At 46.2% G+C, this 24,342-nt stretch overlaps 1 protein-coding gene and 1 long non-coding RNA gene across 2 annotated transcripts; one reads left to right on the top strand and one right to left on the bottom strand.

Annotated features, from left to right (window-relative positions):
- Positions 1-533: 533 nt before the first annotated feature.
- Positions 534-23,917, bottom strand: LOC123442054 (magnesium transporter MRS2-F-like). The gene is given in 14 exon segments (XM_045118170.1): positions 534-567; positions 698-891; positions 893-1,069; positions 1,071-1,420; positions 1,423-1,460; positions 18,940-19,046; positions 19,048-19,278; positions 20,072-20,371; positions 20,879-21,020; positions 21,178-21,332; positions 21,682-21,810; positions 21,992-22,029; positions 22,290-22,542; positions 23,392-23,917. Coding segments are annotated over 14 exon segments (2,517 nt in total). The 5' UTR covers positions 23,761-23,917.
- LOC123445151 lies at positions 14,852-15,301 on the top strand. The gene is made up of 3 exons (XR_006631053.1): positions 14,852-14,910; positions 14,984-15,146; positions 15,222-15,301. It is a non-coding gene; the product is annotated as an uncharacterized LOC123445151 (long non-coding RNA).
- Positions 23,918-24,342: the final 425 nt, after the last annotated feature.

Genomic DNA, 24,342 nt, shown 5'->3' on the forward strand with positions numbered 1-24,342 from the left:
TATCTTCATGGATTTGGGTATGGAATGGATTTGATATTGTTCAACCCGAGCCGAATTTGACAAATTGTCATCCTTAGATGCAGACTTCACGCGAACATGCAATGCAGCAGCATCTCAAATCCTGTTATTAGTACTCCCTCCGTTTCTAAATATAAGTCTTTTAAGAGATTTCACTAGCGGTCTACATACGAAGCAAAATGAGTGAATGTATGCTCTAAAGTATGTCTATATACATTTGTATGTAGTTCATTAGTGAAACCTCTAGAAAGACTTATATTTACGAACGAAGGGAGTATATAACAAGATGGTGTACAAGCAAAAGAAGAAGAAAATAAATAGCACGCATCTCAAGTTGGCTCAAGAAACAGGTTATAAAACATATTATTCGCATACACTAGTTTATTTGAGTTTGTGAATTCGTTCATTGGCACATGAGTCCCAAGCTACGTATACCGGGGATGTCTTGTTATGTGCCAAAGAAATACCGCTCTACGATGAGGACCAATAATCGATTGGAGTACAAAGCAACGAGTTTACTGATCCTTAACGTTCATTTCAACTTCAATACTGAGGCAACACAGACTAATAACTAGCAACAAGTATTTGACGATCTACTCAAGCAGAAAAGCACTACAAAATGTCAAGATTGTGATGTCCAAAGCACCATGGAACGAATCGCGCTATCTTCTCAACAAACCGTAAACCCTTCCACTCCGGCGGTGCGAACCAGAGGCCGCTGTCCCTCTTGTTCGTCCACACGACGCTGACGAGGCGGTTGTTGCCGGTGAAGTCGTTCTCGTAGATCGTGTCGCCCTCCCTGATGTGCCACCATGTCTGCGCCGCCAGCATCTCGAGCGCGGTCAGCGTGGCCGCGGTGGAGACGAGTGGCGTACGTGTCCCCGTAGCTCAGCCCAAGGAGCGCCACGAAGTAGTATGCGTTCACGGCCTCGCTGGTTCTCTCCTGGTTGAGCCCGTCGCCGAGCTCCGTCAGGCCTCCGGTCCAGGAATGCAGCTTCCAGAGATCGAACGTCCTGGTGTAGCTCGCGCCGGCCTCTCGCGGCAGTGTCATGACTCATGAAATCGGCGACCATGGAGTAGGCCTGCGGCATGTACTCGCGCCCCCAGGCCGGGTCGATCTTGGCGAGCACAGCAATGGCGTACACGAAGTAGCCCAGGTGGTAGTGGTGGTCGTTGTAGATCCCGAAGCCGAAGTCGGCGCCGGTGTCCGTCATCCCCTGCCGAGTGACGAGGCCGCCCCACTTGGGATCGTACAGGAAGCCATTGCCCTCGAAGCTGCCGTCGAGCCAGGAGTGGGCGTGACGGTGGCCGGCGTTCAGGAACCGGTGCACCGCCGGGATGACATCGGGGCACCCGACCTCCTCGGCGATCAACGCCAGCCTCGCCGCCCTGGCGACCGCGAGGTGGTCGTGATGGGGCTGGAGGCGAGATCATCCACGTCCCTGCGCAGCGCGAATTTTTGTCCAAAAGGACCCCTCGCGAACCGAATTGCCACAAAAGACCACATCCGGATGCTAAAAACGAAAAGGACCCCCTCCCCGCGTGGCGGCAGGCGCGCCAGGCGGCACGTGGCACCTGTCGCCACCGCCCGAGGCGGCTGGGGCACCTGCCGCCACCAGCCCAAGCGGCCGGGTGCGGATCCCGTTCCCGCCACGCCGCGCCGTAACGGACAGAGGCTGGGTGGGCCCTGCCGCCACCACCCCAGGCGGCCGGCCGGGAATCTGTGCGCCCACAACAGCGACGCTGATTGCACTAACTCCGAGGCTGCCGTCTCCTCCTGGTGAGCATTGCAATGCAAACGGCACTAACTCCGGCACTGACGGCGCTAACTCTCGCCGACAAAACAGTGCACATTTTCTTTTTTATATACCGACGCTGCCTCCTCTCTCACTCTCCCGTTGCCTCCTTTCTCTTGCTTCAGCACACACAGCAGCTGCCTCCTCTCTCACTCTCCCGTTGCCTCCTTCCTTTCTCTTGCTTGAGCACACACAGCAGCTCCTCTTTCTCTCAAGAACTACTTCATACACTGATTTAGGACGGTTTTAAATTGGATTTTGAAGACGTCGTAGTTGAGTAAAAGATAGATCAAGGCAAGAGTTTTCCATTTTTGTTGATTATGTTTGCATGCATGATGTTTTTATTTTAGGTTATTCTCACTGTCTTCTCATTTCCCTGTAGCTGAAGAACACACTCCTTTCTTCACTTTGATTCAAGATTTCTGGTCTTTTGGGTTGGATTTTGAATATGTTGCAGTTGAAAGAAAGATAGATCAAGGTAAAATCTATTCATTTTCGTAGGTTTTGTTTGCATGCACGAAAATTTTAGTCTATTTGATTAGTTTTTTAAGTATGTACTTTCTGTTTATTAACACTGTAATGTATCAATTTGTGTAGTAATTATATATGCAAGACGCACGCATGCAACTAGCATTTTTGTTCATGTGATAATAGGTCGATTACTTTGATAAATTACTGATGATATGTTTATCCATGCAACTGCATTTTAGAAACCTTAGAAAGGTAAAAAAATATGTGTGTAACATTTTTGTTCATGTGATAATATGTCATTTTTGTTCATGTGATAACTGGTGATAACCTTAGGAACTGCATTTTTGTTCATGTGATAATATGTGTAGTAATTATATATGCAAGACGCGTGTGTAATATTTTTTTTCATATGATAATAGGTCGAATTCGCTGATATTATACTGGTGATAAGTTAACTGTGATATTCAGAAGGATATTTTTGTATTCATAAGGATATCCTTATCAAACCAGAGGTATGAATGACATATTCTAATTTACGATGTATTTATTTTGTATATGTAGTGTCGCCACAAATGGTACAATATAAATTATTATGCGTAGATGTATAGTCATTTGTGAATATTTGTCAAATTGTTATATGTAAAAAAAGATAAGTAATGGATGTTATTACAATGTAAATATAAGAATATAATTTTTAATGGACTAACTATGTAAATATGGCTGCTCGTTAGGTACTATGGAAAATTTGTTAGTGTTTTATGGGCACATCGTACTGAGGGTCCTTCTGGTGTGGATGTGTCTAGGTGCGGGATGACTACGGTTGTAGTGAAAGACATGGTTAATGTAGAGTATGCGGCAGTTAGAAGGTGCATCCGAGCAGTGTTTGGTTCAGCGATGAATGGAAAAAAAAATGACCATGGAGGCTTTCGTGGTTGAGGGAGGAAATCGTTGGGTTCTGCGGCGGGTTACTGGTGAAAGAGCATGGGCATCGTACATGGGTTTTGCAAGCAATCCCAATAACTCCATGTATGGACAACCCATGGTTTATGTGGAGTTCATTTCTGCCAGTGATGTCGCCGAGTGCAGTAGCGGTGTCCGTGAGGCCGAGTTGGCCATAACTGTAGCCCCCGACGCCGGCCCATCGGAACCAACAGGTGGCCAACAAGGGTATGACACGGGATATTGGTCTGCGGTCGTTGACATGAGCGAACATGTCGAGGGATTGCCGGAGGCGCTAGTGTTAGAAATATGCCCTAGAGGCAATAATAAAATGGTTATTATCATATTTCCTTGTTCATGATAATCGTCTATTGTTCATGTTATAATTGTATTAACAGGAAACAGTAATACATGTGTGAATAAATAGATCGCAATGTGTCCCTAGCAAGCCTCTAGTTGGCTAGCTCGTTAGTCAATAGATGATCATGGTTTCCTGATCATGGACATTAGATGTCATTGATAACGGGATCACATCATTGGGAGAATGATGTGATGGACAAGACCCAATCCTAAGCCTGGCACTAGATTGTATTGTTCGTATGCTAATGCTTTTCTAATGTCAAGTATCTTTTCCTTCGACCGTGAGATTGTGCAACTCCCGGATACCGTAGGAGTGCTTTGGGTGTATCAAACGTCACAACGTAACTGGGTGACCATAAAGGTGCACTACGGGTACCTCCGAGAGTGTCTGTTGGGTTGGCACGAATCGAGATCGGGATTTGTCACTCCGTGTGACGGAGAGGTATCTCTGGGCCCACTCGGTAGAACATCATCATGAGCTCCTTAGTCACACGATGACGTGCTACGAAACGAGTAAAGAGACTTACCGGTAACGAGATTGAACAAGGTATAGGTATATACCGACGATCGAATCTCGGGCAAGTTCTATACCGACAGACAAAGGGAATCGTATACGGGATTGATTGAATCCTTGACATCGTGGTTCATCCGATGAGATCATCGTGGAGCAAATGGGAGCCACCATGGGTATCCAGACCCCGCTGATGGTTATTGGCCAGAGAGGTGTCTCGGTCATGTCTGCCTGTCTCCCGAACCCGTAGGGTCTACACACTTAAGGTTCGATGACGCTAGGGTTATAGGGAATTGTTATACAAGGTTACCGAAAGTTGTTCGGAGTCCCGGATGAGATCCTGGACGTCACGAGGAGCTCCGGAATGGTCCGGAGGTAAAGATTGATATATAGGACGGATGGTTTCGGATACCGGAAGTGTTTCGGGCATCACCGGTAACGTACCGGGACCACCGGGACCACCGGAGGTGGCCCCGGGGGACCACCGAAGGGGGGGCAACGACCCCGGGAGATAAGGTGGGCCAAGTGGGGTGGAAACCAGCCCCTAGGTGGGCTGGTGCGCCTCCCCACTCATCCCATAGCGCAACGGAGAGAAAAAGGGGGGGGGGCAAACCCTAGGCCAGGTGGGCCTAAGGCCCACGAGATGGTGCGCCACCCCCTCCTCCCCCCTCTGGTCGCCGCACCTCCCATCTGGGGGGGCTGCCGCACCCCCTAGGGTGGGAACCCTAGGGGTGTCACCCCCTCTCCCCTCCCCCTATATATATCGGGCACTTTTGGCCATTGAGACGCACGGTTTTTCCCTCTCTCTCGGCGCAGCCCTGCTCTTCTTCCTCCTCCTCTCTGCCGGTGCTTGGCGAAGCCCTGCCGGGAGACCTCGTCTCTCCATCGACACCACGCCGTCGTGTTGCTGGAGTTCTTCCCCAACCTCTCCCTCCTCCTTGCTGGATCAAGGTGCGGGAGACGTCACCGGGCTGCACGTGTGTTGAACGCAGAGGTGTCGTTGTTCGGCACTAGATCGGAATCGCTACGAGTACGACTCCATCAACCGCGTTCTAGCAACGCTTCCGCTTAGCGATCTTCAAAGGTATGAAGATTCTCTTACCCCTCTCTCGTTGCTGGTCTCTCCATAGGAAGATCTGAATATGCGTAGGAAAATTTTGAATTTATGCTACGTTACCCAACAGTGGCATCCGAGCCAGGTTTTCTATGCGTAGATTCTATGCACGAGTAGAACACAAAAGTTGTGGGCGATGATTTGTCAATTTGCTTGCCGCTACTAGTCTTATTCTTTTCCGGCGGTATTGTGGGATGAAGCGGCCCGGACCGACTTTACACGTACACTTACGTGAGACTGGTTCCACCGACAGACATGCACATCGTGCATAAAGGTGGCTAGCGGGTGTCTGTCTCTCCTACTCTAGTCGGATTGGATTTGATGAAAAGGGTCCTTATGAAGGGTAAATAGCTTTGGCATATCATCGTTGTGGCTGTCACGTAGGTAAGAAGGCGTTCTTGCTAGAAACCCAAATCAGCCACGTAAAACTTGCAACAACAATTAGAGGACGTCTAACTTGTTTTTGCAGGGTTTGACATGTGATGTGATATGGCCAAAGTTGTGATGTTGCATGTATGATGTATGAGATGATCATGTTATTGTAATAGGTTTCACGACTTGCATGTCGATGAGTATGACAACCGGCAGGAGCCATAGGAGTTGTCTTAATTTATTGTATGAGATGCAACGCCATGTGCTTACTACTTTTACTTCATTGCTAACGGTTAGCTATAGTAGTAGTGATAGTAGTAGTTGGCGTGAAGACTTCACGGAGACACGATGATGGAGATCATGATGATGGAGATCATGGTGTCACGCCGGTGACGATGATGATCATGCGATGCCTGAAGATGGAGATCGAAAGAGCAAAGATGATAATGGCCATATCATGTCACTATATGATTGCATTGTGATGTTTATCACGTTTTACATCTTATTGCTTAAAACGACGGTAGCATAATAAGATGATCCCTCTTAAATTTCGAGAACGTATTCCCCTAAGTGTGCACCGTTGCAAAGGTTCGTTGTCTCGAAGCACCACGTGATGATCGGGTGTGATAGATTCTAACGTTCGCATACAACGGGTGTAAGCCAGATTTACACACGCGAAACACCTAGGTTGACTCGACGAGCTTAGCATGTACAGACATGACCTCGAATACAAGAGACCGAAAGGTCGAACATGAGTCGTATGGTTGAATACGATCAGCATGAAGTTGCTCACCATGGTGACTAGTCCGTCTCACGTGATGATCGGACACGGGTTAGTCAACATGGATCATGTATCACTTAGATGACTAGAGGGATGTCGATTTAAGTGGGAGTTCATACTTAATTTGATTAAATGAACTTAATTGTCATGAACTTAGTCTAAAACTTGTCTTTATAAATATTGTAGATGTCCAACGTCAACCTCAACTTCAACGCATTCCTAGAGAAAAACAAGCTGAAAGATGATGGTAGCAACTATGTGGACTGGGTTCGCAACTTGAAGCTCATCCTTGAAGCAGCTAAAAAGGCTTATGTCCTTAATGCGCCGCTAGGTGACCCTCCCGCTCCCGCAGCAGCCCAGGACATTCTGAACGTCTGGCAAACGCGGAGTGATGACTACTCTCTGGTCAGGTGTGGCATGTTATACAGTTTAGAAACGGGGCTCCAAGGGCGTTTTGAGCAACACGGGGCATATGAGATGTTCCAGAAGCTGAAGCTAGTTTTTCAAGCTCATGCCCGTGTCGAGAGATATGAAGTCTCCGAAAAGTTCTTTAGCTGTAAGATGGAGGAGAACAGTTCTGTCAGTGAGCACATACTCAAAATGTCTGGGTTACACGGTCGTCTGAGTTCACCTGGAGTCGAACTTCCGGATGATGCTATAATTGACAGAATCCTCCAGTCTCTCCCACCAAGCTACAAAGGCTTTGTGCTTAACTACAACATGCAAGGGATGGAGAAGACCATTCCCGAGTTGTACTCGATGCTCAAGTCTGCAGAAGTAGAAATCAAGAAAGAGCATCAAGTGTTGATGGTCAACAAGACCACTAGTTTCAAGAAAGGCAAGAGTAAGAAAAACTTCAAGAAAGACGGCAAAGCTGTTGCCGCGCCCGGTAAGCCAGATGCTGGAAAGAAGAAAAAGAATGGACCCAAGCCTGAGACTGAGTGCTTCTATTGCAAGGGAAAAGGTCACTGGAAGCGGAACTGCCCCAAATACTTAGCGGACAAGAAGGCCGGCAACGTTAAAGGTATATGTGATATACATGTTATTGATGTGTACCTTACCAGCGCTCGTAGTAGCTCCTGGGTATTTGATACCGGTGTTGTTGCTCACATTTGCAACTCAAAGCAGGAACTGCGGAATAAGCGAAGACTGGCCAAGGACGAGGTGACGATGCGCGTCGGGAATGGTTCAAAGGTCGATGTGATCGCCGTCGGCACGCTGCCTCTACATCTACCGTCGGGATTAGTTTTAAACCTTAATAATTGTTATTTAGTACCAGCTTTAAGCATGAACATTGTATCAGGGTCTTGCTTAATGCGAGACGGCTACTCATTCATGTCAGAGAATAATGGTTGTTCTATTTATATGAGTGATATGTTTTATGGTCATGCTCCGCTGGTGAATGGTTTATTCTTGATGAATCTCGATCGTGATGTTACACATATTCATAGTGTGAGTACCAAAATATGCAAAGTTGATAATGATAGTCCCACATACTTGTGGCACTGTCGCCTTGGTCATATCGGCGTTAAGCGCATGAAGAAGCTCCATACTGATGGACTATTAGAGTCTCTTGACTTTGAATCATTTGACACATGCGAACCGTGCCTCATGGGCAAGATGACTAAGACTCCATTCTCAGGCATAATGGAGAGAGCAACCGACTTATTGGAAATAATACATACTGATGTGTGTGGTCCAATGAACGTTGAAGCTCGCGGTGGTTATCGTTATGTTCTCACTCTCACCGATGATTTGAGTAGGTATGGGTATATCTACTTGATGAAGCACAAATCTGAGACATTTGAAAAGTTCAAGGAATTTCAGAGTGAGGTTGAGAATCAACGTGACAGAAAAATTAAATGTCTACGATCTGATCGTGGAGGAGAATATTTGAGTCACGAGTTTGGCACACACCTAAGGAAGTGTGGAATCGTTTCACAACTGACGCCGCCTGGCACACCGCAGCGCAACGGAGTGTCTGAACGTCGTAATCGCACTTTATTAGATATGGTACGATCTATGATGTCTCTCACCGACTTACCGCTATCATTTTGGGGATACGCATTAGAAACTGCAGCATTCACTTTAAATAGGGCACCGTCTAAATCCGTTGAGACGACACCGTATGAACTATGGTTTGGCAAGAAACCTAAGTTGTCGTTTCTTAAAGTTTGGGGCTGCGATGCTTATGTGAAGAAACTTCAACCAGAAAAGCTCGAACCCAAAGCGGAGAAATGATATTCATAGGATACCCTAAGAAAACTATTGGTATACCTTCTATCTTAGATCCGAAGGTAAAACCTTTGCTGCCAAGAACGGATCCTTTCTAGAGAAAGAGTTTCTCTCGAAAGAAGTAAGTGGGAGGAAGGTAGAACTTGATGAGGTAATTACACCCCCTCTCGAACAGGAAAGTAGCGCAACGCGGGAAGTTGTTCCTGTGGCGCCTACACCGACTGAAGAGGAAGTTAATGATGATGATCATGAAGCTTCGGATCAAGTTACTACTGAACCGCGAAGGTCCACAAGGGCACGCTCCGCACCAGAGTGGTACGGCAACCCTATGATGGAAATCATGTTGTTAGACAACGGTGAACCTTCGAACTATGAAGAAGCGATGGCGGGCCCGAATTCTAACAAATGGCTTGAGGCCATGAAATCCGAGATAGGATCCATGTATGAGAACAAAGTATGGACTTTGGTGGACTTGCCCGATGACCGGCGAGCCATAGAAAATAAATGGATCTTCAAGAAGAAGACTGATGCAAACGGTAATGTAACCGTTTACAAAGCTCGACTTGTCGCAAAGGGTTTTCGACAAATTCAAGGAGTTGACTACGAAGAGACTTTCTCTCCCGTAGCGAAGCTGAAATCAGTTCGAATCATGTTAGCAATTGCCGCCTTTTATGATTATGAAATTTGGCAATTGAACGTCAAAACAGCGTTCCTTAACCGGAACCTTAAGGAAGAGTTGTATATGATGCAACCAGAAGGTTTTGTCGACCCTAAGGGTTCTAACAAAGTGTGCAAGCTCCAGCGCTCCATCTATGGGCTGGTGCAAGCATCTCGGAGTTGGAACATTCGCTTTAATGAGGTGATTAAAGCGTTTGGGTTCATACAGGTTTACAGAGAAGCATGTCTGTACAAGAAAGTGAGTGGGAGCTCTGTAGCTTTCCTCATACTATATGTGGATGACATATTATTGATGGGGAATAATATAGAGATGTTGGAGAGCATAAAGGCCTATTTGAACAAGAGTTTTTCAATGAAGGACCTTGGAGAAGCTGCATACACATTAGGCATCAAGATCTATAGAGATAGATTGAGACGCCTCATAGGTCTTTCGCAAAGTACATACCTTGACAAGATATTGAAGAAGTCCAATATGGAAAACTCAAAGAAAGGGTTCTTGCCAGTTTTGCAAGGTATGAGATTGAGTAAGACTCAGTCGCCGACCACGGCAGCAGATAGAGAGAAGATGAGTTCTGTCCCCTACGCTTCAGCCATGGGCTCTCTAATGTATGCCATGCTGTGTACCAGACCTGATATAAACCTTGCCATAAGTTTGGTAGGGAGGTACCAAAGTAATCCCGGTACGGAACACTGGACAGCGGTCAAGAATATCCTTAAGTACATGAAAAGGACTAAGGAAATGTTTCTCGTTTATGGAGGTGACGAAGAGCTCGTCGTAAAGGGTTACGTCGACGCTAGCTTCGACACAGATTCGGATGACTCTAAGTCACAGACCGGATACGTATATGTGTTGAATGGTGGGGCAGTGAGCTGGTGCAGCAGCAAGCAAGAAGTCGTGACAGCATCTACATGTGAAGCGGAGTACATAGCTGCTTCAGAAGCGGCTCATGAAGGAATTTGGATGAAGGAGCTCATCACCGACCTTGGAGTGGTTCCAAGCGCGTCGGGTCCTATGACACTCTTCTGTGATAACACTGGAGCCATTGCCATAGCCAAGGAGCCCAGGTTTCACCGGAAGACGAAGCACATCAAGCGCCGCTACAACTCCATCCAGGACCATGTCCAGAGTGGAGTGATAGATATTTGTAAAGTACACACGGATCTGAATATTGCAGACTCGTTGACTAAACCTCTTCCACGAGCAAAACATGATCAACACCATAATGCTATGGGTGTTCGATACATCACAATGTAACTAGATTATTGACTCTAGTGCAAGTGGGAGACTGTTGGAAATATGCCCTAGAGGCAATAATAAAATGGTTATTATCATATTTCCTTGTTCATGATAATCGTCTATTGTTCATGCTATAATTGTATTAACAGGAAACAGTAATACATGTGTGAATAAATAGATCGCAATGTGTCCCTAGCAAGCCTCTAGTTGGCTAGCTCGTTAGTCAATAGATGATCATGGTTTCCTGATCATGGACATTAGATGTCATTGATAACGGGATCACAACATTGGGAGAATGATGTGATGGACAAGACCCAATCCTAAGCCTGGCACTAGATCGTATTGTTCGTATGCTAATGCTTTTCTAATGTCAAGTATCTTTTCCTTCGACCGTGAGATTGTGCAACTCCCGGATACCGTAGGAGTGCTTTGGGTGTATCAAACGTCACAACGTAACTGGGTGACCATAAAGGTGCACTACGGGTACCTCCGAGAGTGTCTGTTGGGTTGGCACGAATTAAGATCGGGATTTGTCACTCCGTGTGACGGAGAGGTATCTCTGGGCCCACTCGGTAGAACATCATCATGAGCTCAATGTGACTAAGGAGTTAGTCACACGATGACGTGCTACGAAACGAGTAAAGAGACTTACCGGTAATGAGATTGAACAAGGTATAGGTATACCGACGATCGAATCTCGGGCAAGTTCTATACCGACAGACAAAGGGAATCGTATACGGGATTGATTGAATCCTTGACATCGTGGTTCATCCGATGAGATCATCGTGGAGCAAATGGGAGCCACCATGGGTATCCAGACCCCGCTGATGGTTATTGGCCAGAGAGGTGTCTCGGTCATGTCTGCCTGTCTCCCGAACCCGTAGGGTCTACACACTTAAGGTTCGATGACGCTAGGGTTATAGGGAATTGTTATACGAGGTTACCGAAAGTTGTTCGGAGTCCCGGATGAGATCCCGGACGTCACGAGGAGCTCCGGAATGGTCCGGAGGTAAAGATTGATATATAGGACGGATGGTTTCGGATACCGGAAGTGTTTCGGGCATCACCGGTAACGTACCGGGACCACCGGGACCACCGGAGGTGGCCCCGGGGGACCACCGAAGGGGGAAACGACCCCGGGAGATAAGGTGGGCCAAGTGGGGGTGGGAACCAGCCCTTAGGTGGGCTGGTGCGCCTCCCCACTCAGCCCATAGCGCAAGGGAGAGAAAAAGGGGGGGCAAACCCTAGGCCAGGTGGGCCTAAGGCCCACCAGATGGTGCTCCACCCCATCCTCCCCCCTCTGGTCGCCGCACCTCCCATCTGGGGGGGCTGCCACACCCCCTAGGGTGGGAACCCTAGGGGTGTCACCCCCTCTCCCCTCCCCCTATATATATCGGGCACTTTTGGCCATTGAGACGCACGGTTTTTCCCTCTCTCTCGGCGCAGCCCTGCTCTTCTTCCTCCTCCTCTCCGCCGGTGCTTGGCGAAGCCCTGCCGGGAGACCTCGTCTCTCCATCGACACCACGTCGTCGTGTTGCTGGAGTTCTTCCCCAACCTCTCCCTCCTCCTTGCTGGATCAAGGTGCGGGAGACGTCACCGGGCTGCACGTGTGTTGAACGCGGAGGTGCCGTTGTTCGGCACTAGATCGGAATCGCTACGAGTACGACTCCATCAACCGCGTTCTAGCAACGCTTCCGCTTAGCGATCTTAAAAGGTATGAAGATGCTCTTACCCCTCTCTCGTTGCTGGTCTCTCCATAGGAAGATCTGAATATGCGTAGGAAAATTTTGAATTTATGCTACGTTACCCAACAGCTAGATGATGACGATGATGGTCATTCTTCTACCTCTTGGGAATCAGATGATGATGAAGTTGTTCCTCTTGAGAAGGCGGTCGCTGCAGCAATCAACCCAGAGTTTTTACAGGTTATGAGCATCACCAATGAATTTCACTTTGTTGCTGGCCTAGACGCGGGAAGTCTGGCTGTTGGACAGATTTTCCAAGATAAGAAATCTGCTAAACAAGCAATACATAGCTATGCAATTGCTATACACGGGCAACATAGAGTGAAGCAGTCTGATAAAAAGGAGTTGAAGCTCATATGCATCCATCGCGAAGCGGGTTTCCGTGGAAGAGTTATTGCTCGCCAGAAGCTTGGGGTATGTCATCCATGGCATGTCACAAAAATAGAGCAACATGGTTGTGAGAAAACCGGCACTCTTTCAGAGCACCGCAATGTGACTGCAGAATATGTGTCACAGGTGATGCAAACCATTGTGCAGCAAAGTCTTAATATTAGTATTAGGGCTTTGCGTGCAACTGCATCTGATCTGATTGGTTTCCCTGTCAGCTACAGCAAGGCTCGTCATGCAAAGGAAAAGATATTTCAGAGGTTGTATGGAACCTATGAGGAGGCGTACTCTTTTGCCCCTAGAATGTTGCATCAGATTTCAGTTGCTAACAGGGGGACTCAAGTTTTCCGGAAAGAACGTCCAAATCCATTGAACCCGGACGAGCAAATCCTAGACCGCTTATTTTGGGCATTCGCCCACACTATACAAGCATTCAAGCATTGTCGTCCGGTTGTATCAATTGATGATACATTTCTCACTGGAAAGTACAAGGGCACACTCTTAGTGGCGATGGCAGCTGATGCAAACAATCAACTTCTTCCTATTGCCTATGCACTAGTGGAGAGCGAAAAAAAACATAGTTGGCTATGGTTCCTGTGTTGCCTGAAGATGGGGGTCATAAAAGATCGGGAAGGGGTTTGCATCATCTCTGATCGCAACACCGGACTATTAAGCGCGCTCAAGATAATTAAGGCTTCACAAGATCCAGATTGGGGGTGGCCCGATCTGGAGACAAGGTGGTGCATGAGGCATTTGGCAGCTAATTTTTATTCGAAATTCAAAAACAAAGATTGGTTCAAGCTATTCAAGAGGATGTAATATTCGGAATTTCATCGTGATGTAATATTCGGAATTTTTAATTTCATTTCATCGTGATGTAATATTCAGAATTTTTAATTTCATTTCATCGTGATGTAATATTCGGAATTTTCATCGTGACAACCACCACCGTTGCCAGCTTCTCTTAAATCCAAATCATGAAAATCCTCCTCAGACCTTCTGGCTTCGAACCGTAAAGACGCCCTGGTCAATACATAATCGTTTCCTTGAACACCTTGAGGCTTATGGACTCCTTCATTTTGCGAACCTCGCAGCTCGTCGAGGTAGTTTACTGCCGACCCATCCCTTTTGACATCCCTCGTTGATAGATGGAGACCGGAGACCCACACATTTCACTTTCGTTGTGGAGAGCTTGCACCTACTCTAAAAGATGTGTCAATGATCACAGCTTTACCAATTAGAGGTGTGCCAGTGGTATATCCACGAGTTTCTCCTAATTGGCCAGCAGATGTCTCTGGCCGTCTGAGGCTCGAAATGCCCATATCAGATCGTTCTTGTCCGCCTCGAGGTGTCCCACTCAGCTGGCTTCGTACTAACTTCGAAATTTTATCTACCTATGATGATCCTGAGACAACGAAGAAACACTTGTTTGCATATTTGTTGTGGCTATTTGGTGTGATGTTTCCTAATTCTCACGGGGAGGTAGTTTTGCCTGGTCTCATCTATTTTGCCGCAAAGATAGTGGACGAACCTTTACCCCAAAATCCACCATATAGCTTTGGTTCTGCTATGCTTTCTCACACATACCGAGGGTTGTGTGATGCCACTCAAAAAACTTCATTCACATCTAAAGCTCCATTACTTTGTGTCTCCTACGAGTTTCCACAGTTGTGGTCCTGGGAATACTTACCTGTAGGACGACCGCAGATAGTAGAACCCGCAACCCCATACAACTATGGTGAGGGCGTTGTAACTATGTCCAGCCGGTGGATGCTGGGTTGAAAAAAATGGTCTACTAAAATTGCAAAAAATTGTTACCCCATATACCATGATCAGTTTGAGCTTCTTAACGACTCACTAATAACATGGAACCCGTGGACTGAGGCACACATTGATATGGTATTTGGTTCGCAACGCATCCCAGTGGAATGCGTGAGAGATAGTGCCTTTTGGATGACTCGCTGCAATTTACTCTATCTGTGGTTTGTGGAACTGTACAATCCTGACCGTGTCATGAGACAGTTCGGTCTATATCAAGATATTCCACCACCGGTTCCAAGATGTATCGACGAAGAAACTCATAAGTAAGTAAGATGTGACCAAGCTAAATAGATATTCCATCACCGGTTCTTGAATTTTTGTTTTGTTATCTAAATTTCAGGATGAGCGATATGGGCAGATTTGGTGTCGACTGAAATGCAGAAAACATTGAATGGATAAATCAGTGGAATAATGAAGCTCTACAAAATATAGTGCCTCAGCAACGGTAATTTTACTCATGTTAATTTAATTATGTACTTATAAAATACAGAATGTGATGTAATTATTTATTTATGCAGAACGTACGATGCAACTACGACAGAAGCGTACTATAATTGGTATCGCATGAGCACGCGTACTAGACTGACGAGTGAACCACCTACGATGCCAACACATCCAACGCATATGGAACAGTTGCAGAGACGGATAGACACATCATCAGGTTACTATCGTGACTCCGCGGTAATCATCAACATCTTGCTATTCAGGTCCATCATTTCATGAACAATTCAACCAACCAACAACGATTTTTTTCAGATTGATATTTGCACCCAAGTAGAAGCGATGGCGAGGGAAGGAATGCGAGCCCAGGGAATTGATCCTAAAGGCAGGTCCTTTAAAAGAATTAGCGAATTCGTCAGCACAAGGTTTACGAGATGCGGTATAGAGAACGACATTGTCACTGGAGCGTACAACATTCCGGAACTGAGGTCGACTAGACCGAGTGTGGCGTCGTCGTCGTCCATGCGGTGGGGAGAGGGTCCTAATACTACGCCGACACTTCCACGACATGACTCGTCTCTACCAATACATGGGCAAACATCACAGGTAAATGCTCCAGATTTAGGTTCGACGCCCGAACAGACTCATTTCGTGGAGCATGATGCATATACAGCATATGGCGCACACACTCAAAGATCTCAGCCATATCTGCCCACGCGAGGGATTAGGATGCCCGAGGAGAATCGTTGGGCTGAGACAAGCGAGAGAGCACAAAGCTACAACAGCGGCCAGGTATGTACAATTATAATAAGCAATTACATAACTTCTATTTACACATAATTTTTTTACACCCAATTTTTCGACGCAGGAAATTAATGATCCATCATGGGGAGATGAACATACCCAACGTGGCGTACAGAAAGAAATACTCACAGAAACCCATGATACTCAATGCACGCTCTCAGGAATGCTAAATTATTTTTTCGGGGAGGACGTTATTGGTCCATCTTGTATCAATTCTGAGTCACAGCCATTCACCTTCAATTTAGAATCATCATCTCAATATGGATTTCAGACTCCACCACCTATGCATGAGTCGCAGACACAGGAACACGAGGGACAGTACGGCTGTGGTCTTCGTGAACACAGACCCCCTGAACGCTTGTCACCCTCCGGTCGTCGAGCAAGGCCAGCTGGTCGTCGTCGCATAGGATGATTCGTCTATCTATGTGTGCGAACTATTGTATCTCTCTATGTCGGTTTCAAACTTTCAGATGTACGTACAAGACATCTATGTAGTTTGAAATAAAAGTTCTCGATATATTTCGACGTAGTTTTCCAATTTAAAGTTGCTTCCATAAAATAAGATTCATAAAATAACATACATAAAATAAGATACATTAAGATGTAGAGTTCATAAAAAAACTACATAAAGTCGTCGTCATCCTTCGACGATGCAGAGCTCTCGCCCTTTGACGAAGCGCTACTCTTGGCCTTCGTCGATGATGCGCTCTTGTCATTCGTCGATGATGCGCTCTTGGCCTTGGTACTGGGCATGAAGATATCGTCTTCGTCCTCACTATCGTCAATCCATAAAAAGGGATGTTTTACTCCACCTCCACCGCGTATGTGTTGGCCTTTCTTCTTCCATCTTTCATTCAACCGCAAAAGTTCTTTCCGAATCTCCTCATATGTCCTTGCAGGCCACCCCTTCCTAGCTAATGCGTGGGCAACCTCATTCAGTAGCGTGTCACTACTGATGAGTTCGTCCCATGAAACTATTCTATTATCTATCTTGAAATTGCTAGCTAAGCGGAGAAGACACTCGGACATACCACTGTGAAAACTACGATCGAAAGGATAATGAGACATTTTCAGGACACTCCTTACCCACCTTGGTCTGGAGGGGGTTTTATAGGTGCAGCAGAGCGAGACGAATAACTAATGGCGGGAAAGAAATGGCGGGAAAACGAGGCGGGAAAGCGAGGCGGGAATAAAATGGCGGCAAAGCTATACGCGGGAAAAAATAACGGGAAAGTGAGGCGGGAAATAAATGGCGGGATAAAATGAACATACACGTAGCTGAAATTAAGATACTCATTGCGGAAATGAAGATACAACTTGCCGAAATTAAGATAGACATCGCTGAAAATTAGATACAATTTGCCGAAATTAAGATACAACTTGCAGAAATTAAGATACAACTAACACAAATTAACATACAATAAAAAAATCTACTGAGTCCAACGTGGATATTTTCCTTTTCCATCACCAGCTTCTTCTGCTGCCTTGGCGGCATGAGCCATTTCTCTCTTTCTCTTCCTCTCAGCTTCACGGGCCTGTTTCCGATGTCTGTAAACCTCCTTCAGCCGAAGTTTCTCTTCTTGATTTTTCCTTATCATCTCATCAATAAAAGCCCTCTGCTCCACACAGTAATCTTCCCACTCTTTCTTCTGTTCTGCTTTCTCCTCTGCTTCAGCCTTCTCGCGACGCTCTTCTAAGTCCAAGCTAGCCCATGCACGGCGACCTCTTTCACACCTCTTTCACGAATCTCGGTCACCACCCAGTCCGGCATTTCCGTGTCAATCCAACGATAGTACATGCAGAGAGGAGGAGGAGACTAAAGGATGGATCAGATTCAAGTAAACAATAATATCAAGTAAACAATAATCTGGATGACTTGAGCATATCGGAGGCCTGATGTGCGCAGAAATAGATTCGGGTGGATCAGATTCATAATTGGCGCAAATGAAAAACTTCATGCCCAACCAATCTGAAAAATTCGTCGCCTCCTTCACCTTGCAGACATCTCCGCACCAACATCGAACTGCTTCCACCCCCCCCCCCCCCCGAGGCAAGCTTGCACTCTGCATTTTCCTAGGCCTAATGCTCTGATCCGAACAAGGCAAACTCATACTGACTATGGAGGTGCAGGTGCTTTGAAGTCTGGCTGATGGTGAAGAGAGTTTTACTCCCTGCCTCCTTTTATAGGCTCTGCCGGATGTCTACGCGGGAAAAAACGGCGCGAAAACGAGAAACTTCAGCGGGAAACTTAGGTGGGAAAATAACGCGGGAACTTAGGCGGGGAAAAATTGCACTGCTCGTCCGACGTTATCGCGTACATGTGGCGGGAACAAATAGAGCAGGCAGCCTCAGTTAGTGCAATCAGCCTTTAGGCCCTGCTTGGAATGCCGTTTTATTTTTACAAGTGTAATATTTTACAAAGGTGTGTATTATTTTTACAAGTGTACTCCCTCCGTTCCTAAATATAAGTCTTTTTAGATATTTTATTAGATGACTACATACAAAGCAAAATGACAGAATCTACATTCTAAAATGAGTCCATATACATCCATATGTAGTCTTCTAGTAAAAAATACTCCCTCCGTTCCTAAATATAAGACCTTTTAGAGATTGCACTATGAACTACATACGGATGTACATAGACATATTTTAGATTATAGATTCACTTATTTTACTTCGTATGTAGTCTTCTAATGAAATCTCTAAAAAAGGTCTTATATTTTGAAACGGAGAGAGTACATCCCAAGCAGGGCATAATAGCGCATGCATGTGACGGGAAAATTTGGAGCGGAAATTTTTCAGAGAATGCGCTGACTCCAAGGCCAACCCAGATTCCCGGTCGGCCGTCTGGGGCCGAGGCGGCAGGGCCCACCTATCTGTCGCCGTTACGGTACCGCGGGGCGGGAACGGAATCTGGGGTCGGCCGCCTGGCCTCGTGGCGGCAGCCTTGTCGGCCGCCTGGGGTGGTGGCGGCAGGGCCCACCCAGCCTCTGTCCGTTACGGCGCGGCGTGGCGGGAACGGGATCCGCACCCGGCCGCTTGGGCTGGTGGCGGCAGGCCCCAGCCGCCTCGTGTTGTGGCGGCAGGTGCCCCAGCCGCCTCGGACGCTGACGGCAGGTGCCACGTGTCGCCTGGCACGCCTGCCGCCACGCGGGGAAGGGTCATTTTCGTTTTTAGCATCCGCATGTGGTCTTTTCTGGCAATTCTGTTCGCAAGGGTCCTTTTGGACAAAAATTCGCGCAGCGCGTCCACGATCTCGGGCACGCCGTCCTCGCTGACGCCCCGGGTGGAATGCCAGGTGGGGAGCACCGGGTCGGTCCTCAGAGCCCAGGCATTTGCCGACGACGTCGACCAGGTCGCCATCGATGCTCCGGTACCTGACCTGAAGTCCTCGAGCACCCGGACGAGGCTGTCCTTGGAGAGCAGCCGGAGGTGGAGCGGGTGGGCGAGCATGAGCAGGTCCTCTCTCTCCGGTGCGTTTCGAGGGGGCAGCTTTTGTAGGCACCCCCGCGCGCGGCGGAGTGCGGTTTGGGCACGGCGTGGAAGGGGGAATGGGTTCTGTGGGGTTCTGATTTTGGAAACGACAAGATAAACACGACAGGTGCCTACAGAATTCTTAGCCTGTTTGCTGGTTTGCTACAAGAAGCTTGGATCGGCACAAAGCTCAAAGCTCAAATTTGGCTTGATAAATTTTGGTAGTTTCCTTGCCTTCCCTGTTTTAGCTTCACACAAGTTTTGGTACTTCTCTCTCTGCCTTTGGTAATACTGTAGTGATCTAAACACTTTTATATTTCTCTATAGAGGGGGTACAATATTACGCAAAGCTCCTTTGCAGCCTGAAATTTATATGGAACAACACTCGTTTATACGAACTGCAACCAACTGTGCTACAACGATGACAACATCAGAGTACAAACCATAAAAATGCACTCACACTGTCAGCAATATCACACATGACAACAATTCTCCCTTGGCCAAGACAGGCCAGTGCCATCATTTCTACAGTGATTTACTTCACTTGCAGCAGGTTCCCATATACAGGCAAGACAAACTTTTACAACAGCAATTCACGCAAAGAGGGTTTAAGCAACTGCTTAACCCCCATGTGTAATAGCAAGCTCTGAGTTGGTATAACAGCATTGTACCAACACTTTATGCAACGATTTCTTCTTCGCCGCGAATTACCCAATCTCTTTAAATCAAGAAAACTTTCTTCCCTCCCTTCTTATGCTTTCAAGGGATAGACAACAGATGTGCATCTTCACGTACAATCAACAAGCATGCGGCTCTCTTTTAGGGGCTGGTTGGCCAGCAAGGCTTCTGCGGGAGCAGTTGTGACACATGGCATGGGTGCGCCCTCATTGCAGCAGCCCGCTTCTCTTTCCCCAACCCATGGCGACTACATAGAGAATCGTGCACCCAGCAATGGTTCCGAAAGTGGTTTCCCAAAACTTCACATGTGCTTCGTGCGTCTGCTCCGGGCCTACTGGGTTGTAAAGCGATATGCCGATGTTCATCCCGAAAAGACCAACAACAGCCACTCCGGCAGTAATGACAACTGTCGCAGTCGAGAGCATGACCCCCATTTGTAGGAGCTGATTCTGCTTGTCGTCCAACATTATGTTGATATAATCCTCGGTGTCATCAACATACTCCCTCAGCTTCAAGTAAAGATTAAAACGAATATAAGCTTAAGAGTTTGATTTACAATCCTTCTACATAAAATTCTATACACTAATGTTTCGTGGTTAGAAAGAATACTGCTGACAGCAAATGACACATCAGAAAAGAACATTCTAGAGAACCTCCAGTAAAATCAACTGAAGGAAAAAATGGGCTCAACTAAAACAAAACATTGCCTTCTGATATTATATAGCTTGTTTAAAGGCGTCGTTTCAGTGAACTGGACAAGATAATTTCTTCTGTTATAGAGAGTGAGGCATAACATTTTATATTTTTTGCCAAAACCTTGCTTCTTTACCAACGATAACAGTATTCTATTTCTCAATATACCACAAATAGCATTATAAAATTTATAATCCTGATCTGAAAGTTGTTTTAGGTGCTAAGCAAATACTTCCTTAACGACAATAAGTGGGCAGGATCTCAGCAATATTTGGAATGGTTCAAGTAACATGCGAAGGAGAAAAACAGAGAAAATCCCTTACATGTGAAAGCTTATTTAGTGTACCGTCAATTTGCACAAAGTAAGCCTCTAAAAGCATCTCTAGTTCTTCAATGTTGGGCTTATAACCAATAAAGCTACCATTGCTTGCAGTTCCTTCTGGCTCACTTCTATAATCCTCATCCCTACACACAAATGAAATGACTCCACACACATTTAACATATTCATGCATGCATATAGATGCATATGAACTAGTAAGGACTATTTTATGGTCTATAGAAATAGCAGATAGGAATCCATCTATAAGAAGAAAGTAGAGATGTCTCGCTTTGATGACTTACCTATCCTCCTCCAACTGAGATGGATCATGATCATGATCATCAACCTCAGCTCTAGATGAAGTCTCACTGATATCTTCTCGAGCAAGTTTTTCTGTCAAGTACATTTCAGCCATATCCATTTCATCGTCCAATAGATGCTCAAGCTCATCCCTCACCTATCAGAAAGTAAGTTTTTATCAAGTTGGAATTATCGTGCGGAGTCTAGAAGGAAAAGGAGTGCAGATGAATAGACTTTTGCGAGGAAATTATAGTGGGGAATAATAGATATAGAGGTAAGTGGTGGCCGCATGTGTTGTATACTTGTATGGTGAAGGTTTGGATGGTTTGGCAAAATTCGTTCACATAGTTATAGAGGTCGCACAAACCCTGATCATTCAAAAGTAGCCAGCAGAATGAAACAACAAATTATGTTTCACACCTACCTAAGCTATAGCAGCAGCAGAAATTGAAGAGAAGATGGACATTGATACTATATTGAATCCACAAACAAGTTAAATTGCCTACCTTCTGGACACGTCCAGAGATTGCCACCAGCCTGCTCTTAATTTGCCTAACTCGCTCAAGATTCAAGGTACTGATCTTTGAAGTTAGCTCATCCAATGCTGGATATGCCTCTTTCTCCAGAGTCACAGTCTGGAAAGAAAAAAAAGTTCAGTCACTATCTACAACTACAAGTATAGACCATGTTCTGCCTATTTGTGAGAACTAAGAAGTACTGCTATCTCAAAACTAGTTTGCAAACTTGACTAACTAAAATGAAAATGTATACATTAAAATAAAACAGAGAACGGTCAAAAGACTACTCCAGAAAGACCAGCTTAAGAACAGCTTCTACAATAGGCATGATTCCATCTGTCTATAAATTAAATAAAAACAGGACTGTAGGACAGGAGTATCAACTTCTATAAATTGCTCCAACCAGGCCCCAAGTTTATCCAATAAGCAGAGGTGAAGAAATCACCCATCATATGTAATAACAACGGCGTAATATCAAACAAGCCATAATGTAATTTGAACCATAGCTTGTTGAAACAACTATTCTAAGATGGCAAATAGATTAATCTAGTTGTATTAAAATATCTTTAGTAATTTTCAGATATAAGATGAAACACATACCTCCTCTTCCAAAGATCTACAAGCTGACTCGAGACACACTTCAAGCGCACGGAATTCAAAAGGTAAAATCTTGGTGCTTCCATCTTTCATAGAAGTTAATGTGGGCACACTGCTGCTGTGAGTCATTCCACCCACCGCATTAGGAGTCCTCTTAGCCATCTCCAGTTCATGTCCTTTAGATGAACTAGGAGCAGGAAATGGTGAAGCAATTGCAGATGATTCACCCTCCATATCAGTAAACTCTGCAGCCTGTTAAAATAAGAAATGTCACATATTCATACAGCCCCTTATCACAGTCGAGAAAGCAGGGGACTCGGGTGGAACAGCCTACAAAAACAGAATTCAAGAACGTTTTGTGTTCAAGCTGTGTAACCCATAGTTCCTTTTTGTAACTAGCTCGGCAACTCCCTTTGGAGTTAACAATGGAATGTGGACTACACAGCTTGCTGCCGGTACTCAAGGTTTTCACTTGAAACTGTTTCTGAACAGCCTTAGCTTGTACTCCTACTTTTCATAAAAAACTATTTGACTACACATGTCCTCTTACATGCATCCAATCACCGAAGTGCAAAATTCCGCATGGCAGCAGAACATATATTGTGCCGATTGTATGAAAGCCTGATGCTATTTTTGGCAGATGTCCAGTTCAGTTCACCGCCAATTTGTCAAAACAAGAAAACAAACTAACTAACTTGTATTCTTGGCACCATATGGTGTTTAGACAAGCCTGAAGACATGGGTGGGATCATCTGGGATGTTCTAACAAATGTACTACTCCGCATCAAGGGCAGCACCAGCACAACTGGCCAATTAAGGAACCATGAAAAGCATCTGATACCACACGACACAACAGAGATATAGTTCTGCCAATGATTAGTACCACTGGCAACATTCAGGTCCTAATCCATAATGTGATTTTTTTTTACTTTATACCGTCTTATTAAGCACAATATAAGGATTGGCATTACATATGACTCGAAATCTTACAACTACAACTGTTTCCACTTAACTGTAATATCCACCTACAGTTCAGATATCGTGCAATGTTTATTTTACTAGCCTATAAGCAAGCAAGTGATGAATCGATCGAAACAAGACCTGGTCTGCGGAAGTGAGCACGCGGGCCTGGAGGTCGCGGACGAAGCGCGCGAAGTCGGGGTCCTTGGAGTTGGGGAGCAGCACCTCGGCGGCGGTGATGACGGCCTTGACGCGCTCCAGGTTGACGACGATGGCGCGCTCACGGCCCAGGATCGTGGACGGGTAGGACAGCAGCGGGTCGAGCACCCTCAGGTCGCGCGCCGGCAGCCCCGTCCGCGCCATCACCGCGTGCTTCCCGGCCTCCTCGATCCGCGCCCGCCCCGACGCCGGCACCACCAGCCACTCCCGGCTCGCCGCCGCGGCGGCGGCGGCCGCTCCCGCCTTCCGCCTCACCACGCCGCCGCCCGGCCCCGACGCTGTGGGCCTCATCCTCTCTTCCCGGAGCTAGGGTTTCGACTGCGATCGTCGGCTGGGGCTGGGGCTGGGGCTGGGGCTGGAGGGATGCGTGGTCGGCTGCGGGGAGATGCGGGTTCCGGCTGAAAATTGTGGGGGGCGGCCGACCCATGGGCGGATGTCTCGCGGAGCGCACGCACGGGCTGATAATTTCTCTCTTTTTTCCTTCCGTGGCAAAATTGCTTCTTGCTTTGGTGGGTTTTTTCTTAAAAAAAAAAAAAAAAAAAAAAAAAAAAAAACACTCCCTCCCTTCCAAAATTCAATTTTGTATTAAAGTTATTACAAAGTCGAGTCACTTATTTTAGGACAGAGGAAGTAGTAAAATAGAAAATCTAACATGGATCATCCGAAAAAGTTGGATTTGGAGCAAAGTAGTCCTTCTACGGTAGCCGTGCTCCGAATACCCTATCTCGATGGATCATTCTTCTCCCTTTGATTGAGCCCTTGAAGTTAAGAATATGCTTCACTTACCGGTCCATTTCCTCTTGCATGCTCATAAGCATGATCATGTCAACTTATTCGTCTAAATCCAATGAATCAGAAAACTCATCATGAATC

Source organism: Hordeum vulgare, chromosome 3H (genome assembly GCF_904849725.1).
Source record: "Hordeum vulgare subsp. vulgare chromosome 3H, MorexV3_pseudomolecules_assembly, whole genome shotgun sequence".
NCBI classification, from domain to species: Eukaryota; Viridiplantae; Streptophyta; class Magnoliopsida; order Poales; family Poaceae; genus Hordeum; species Hordeum vulgare.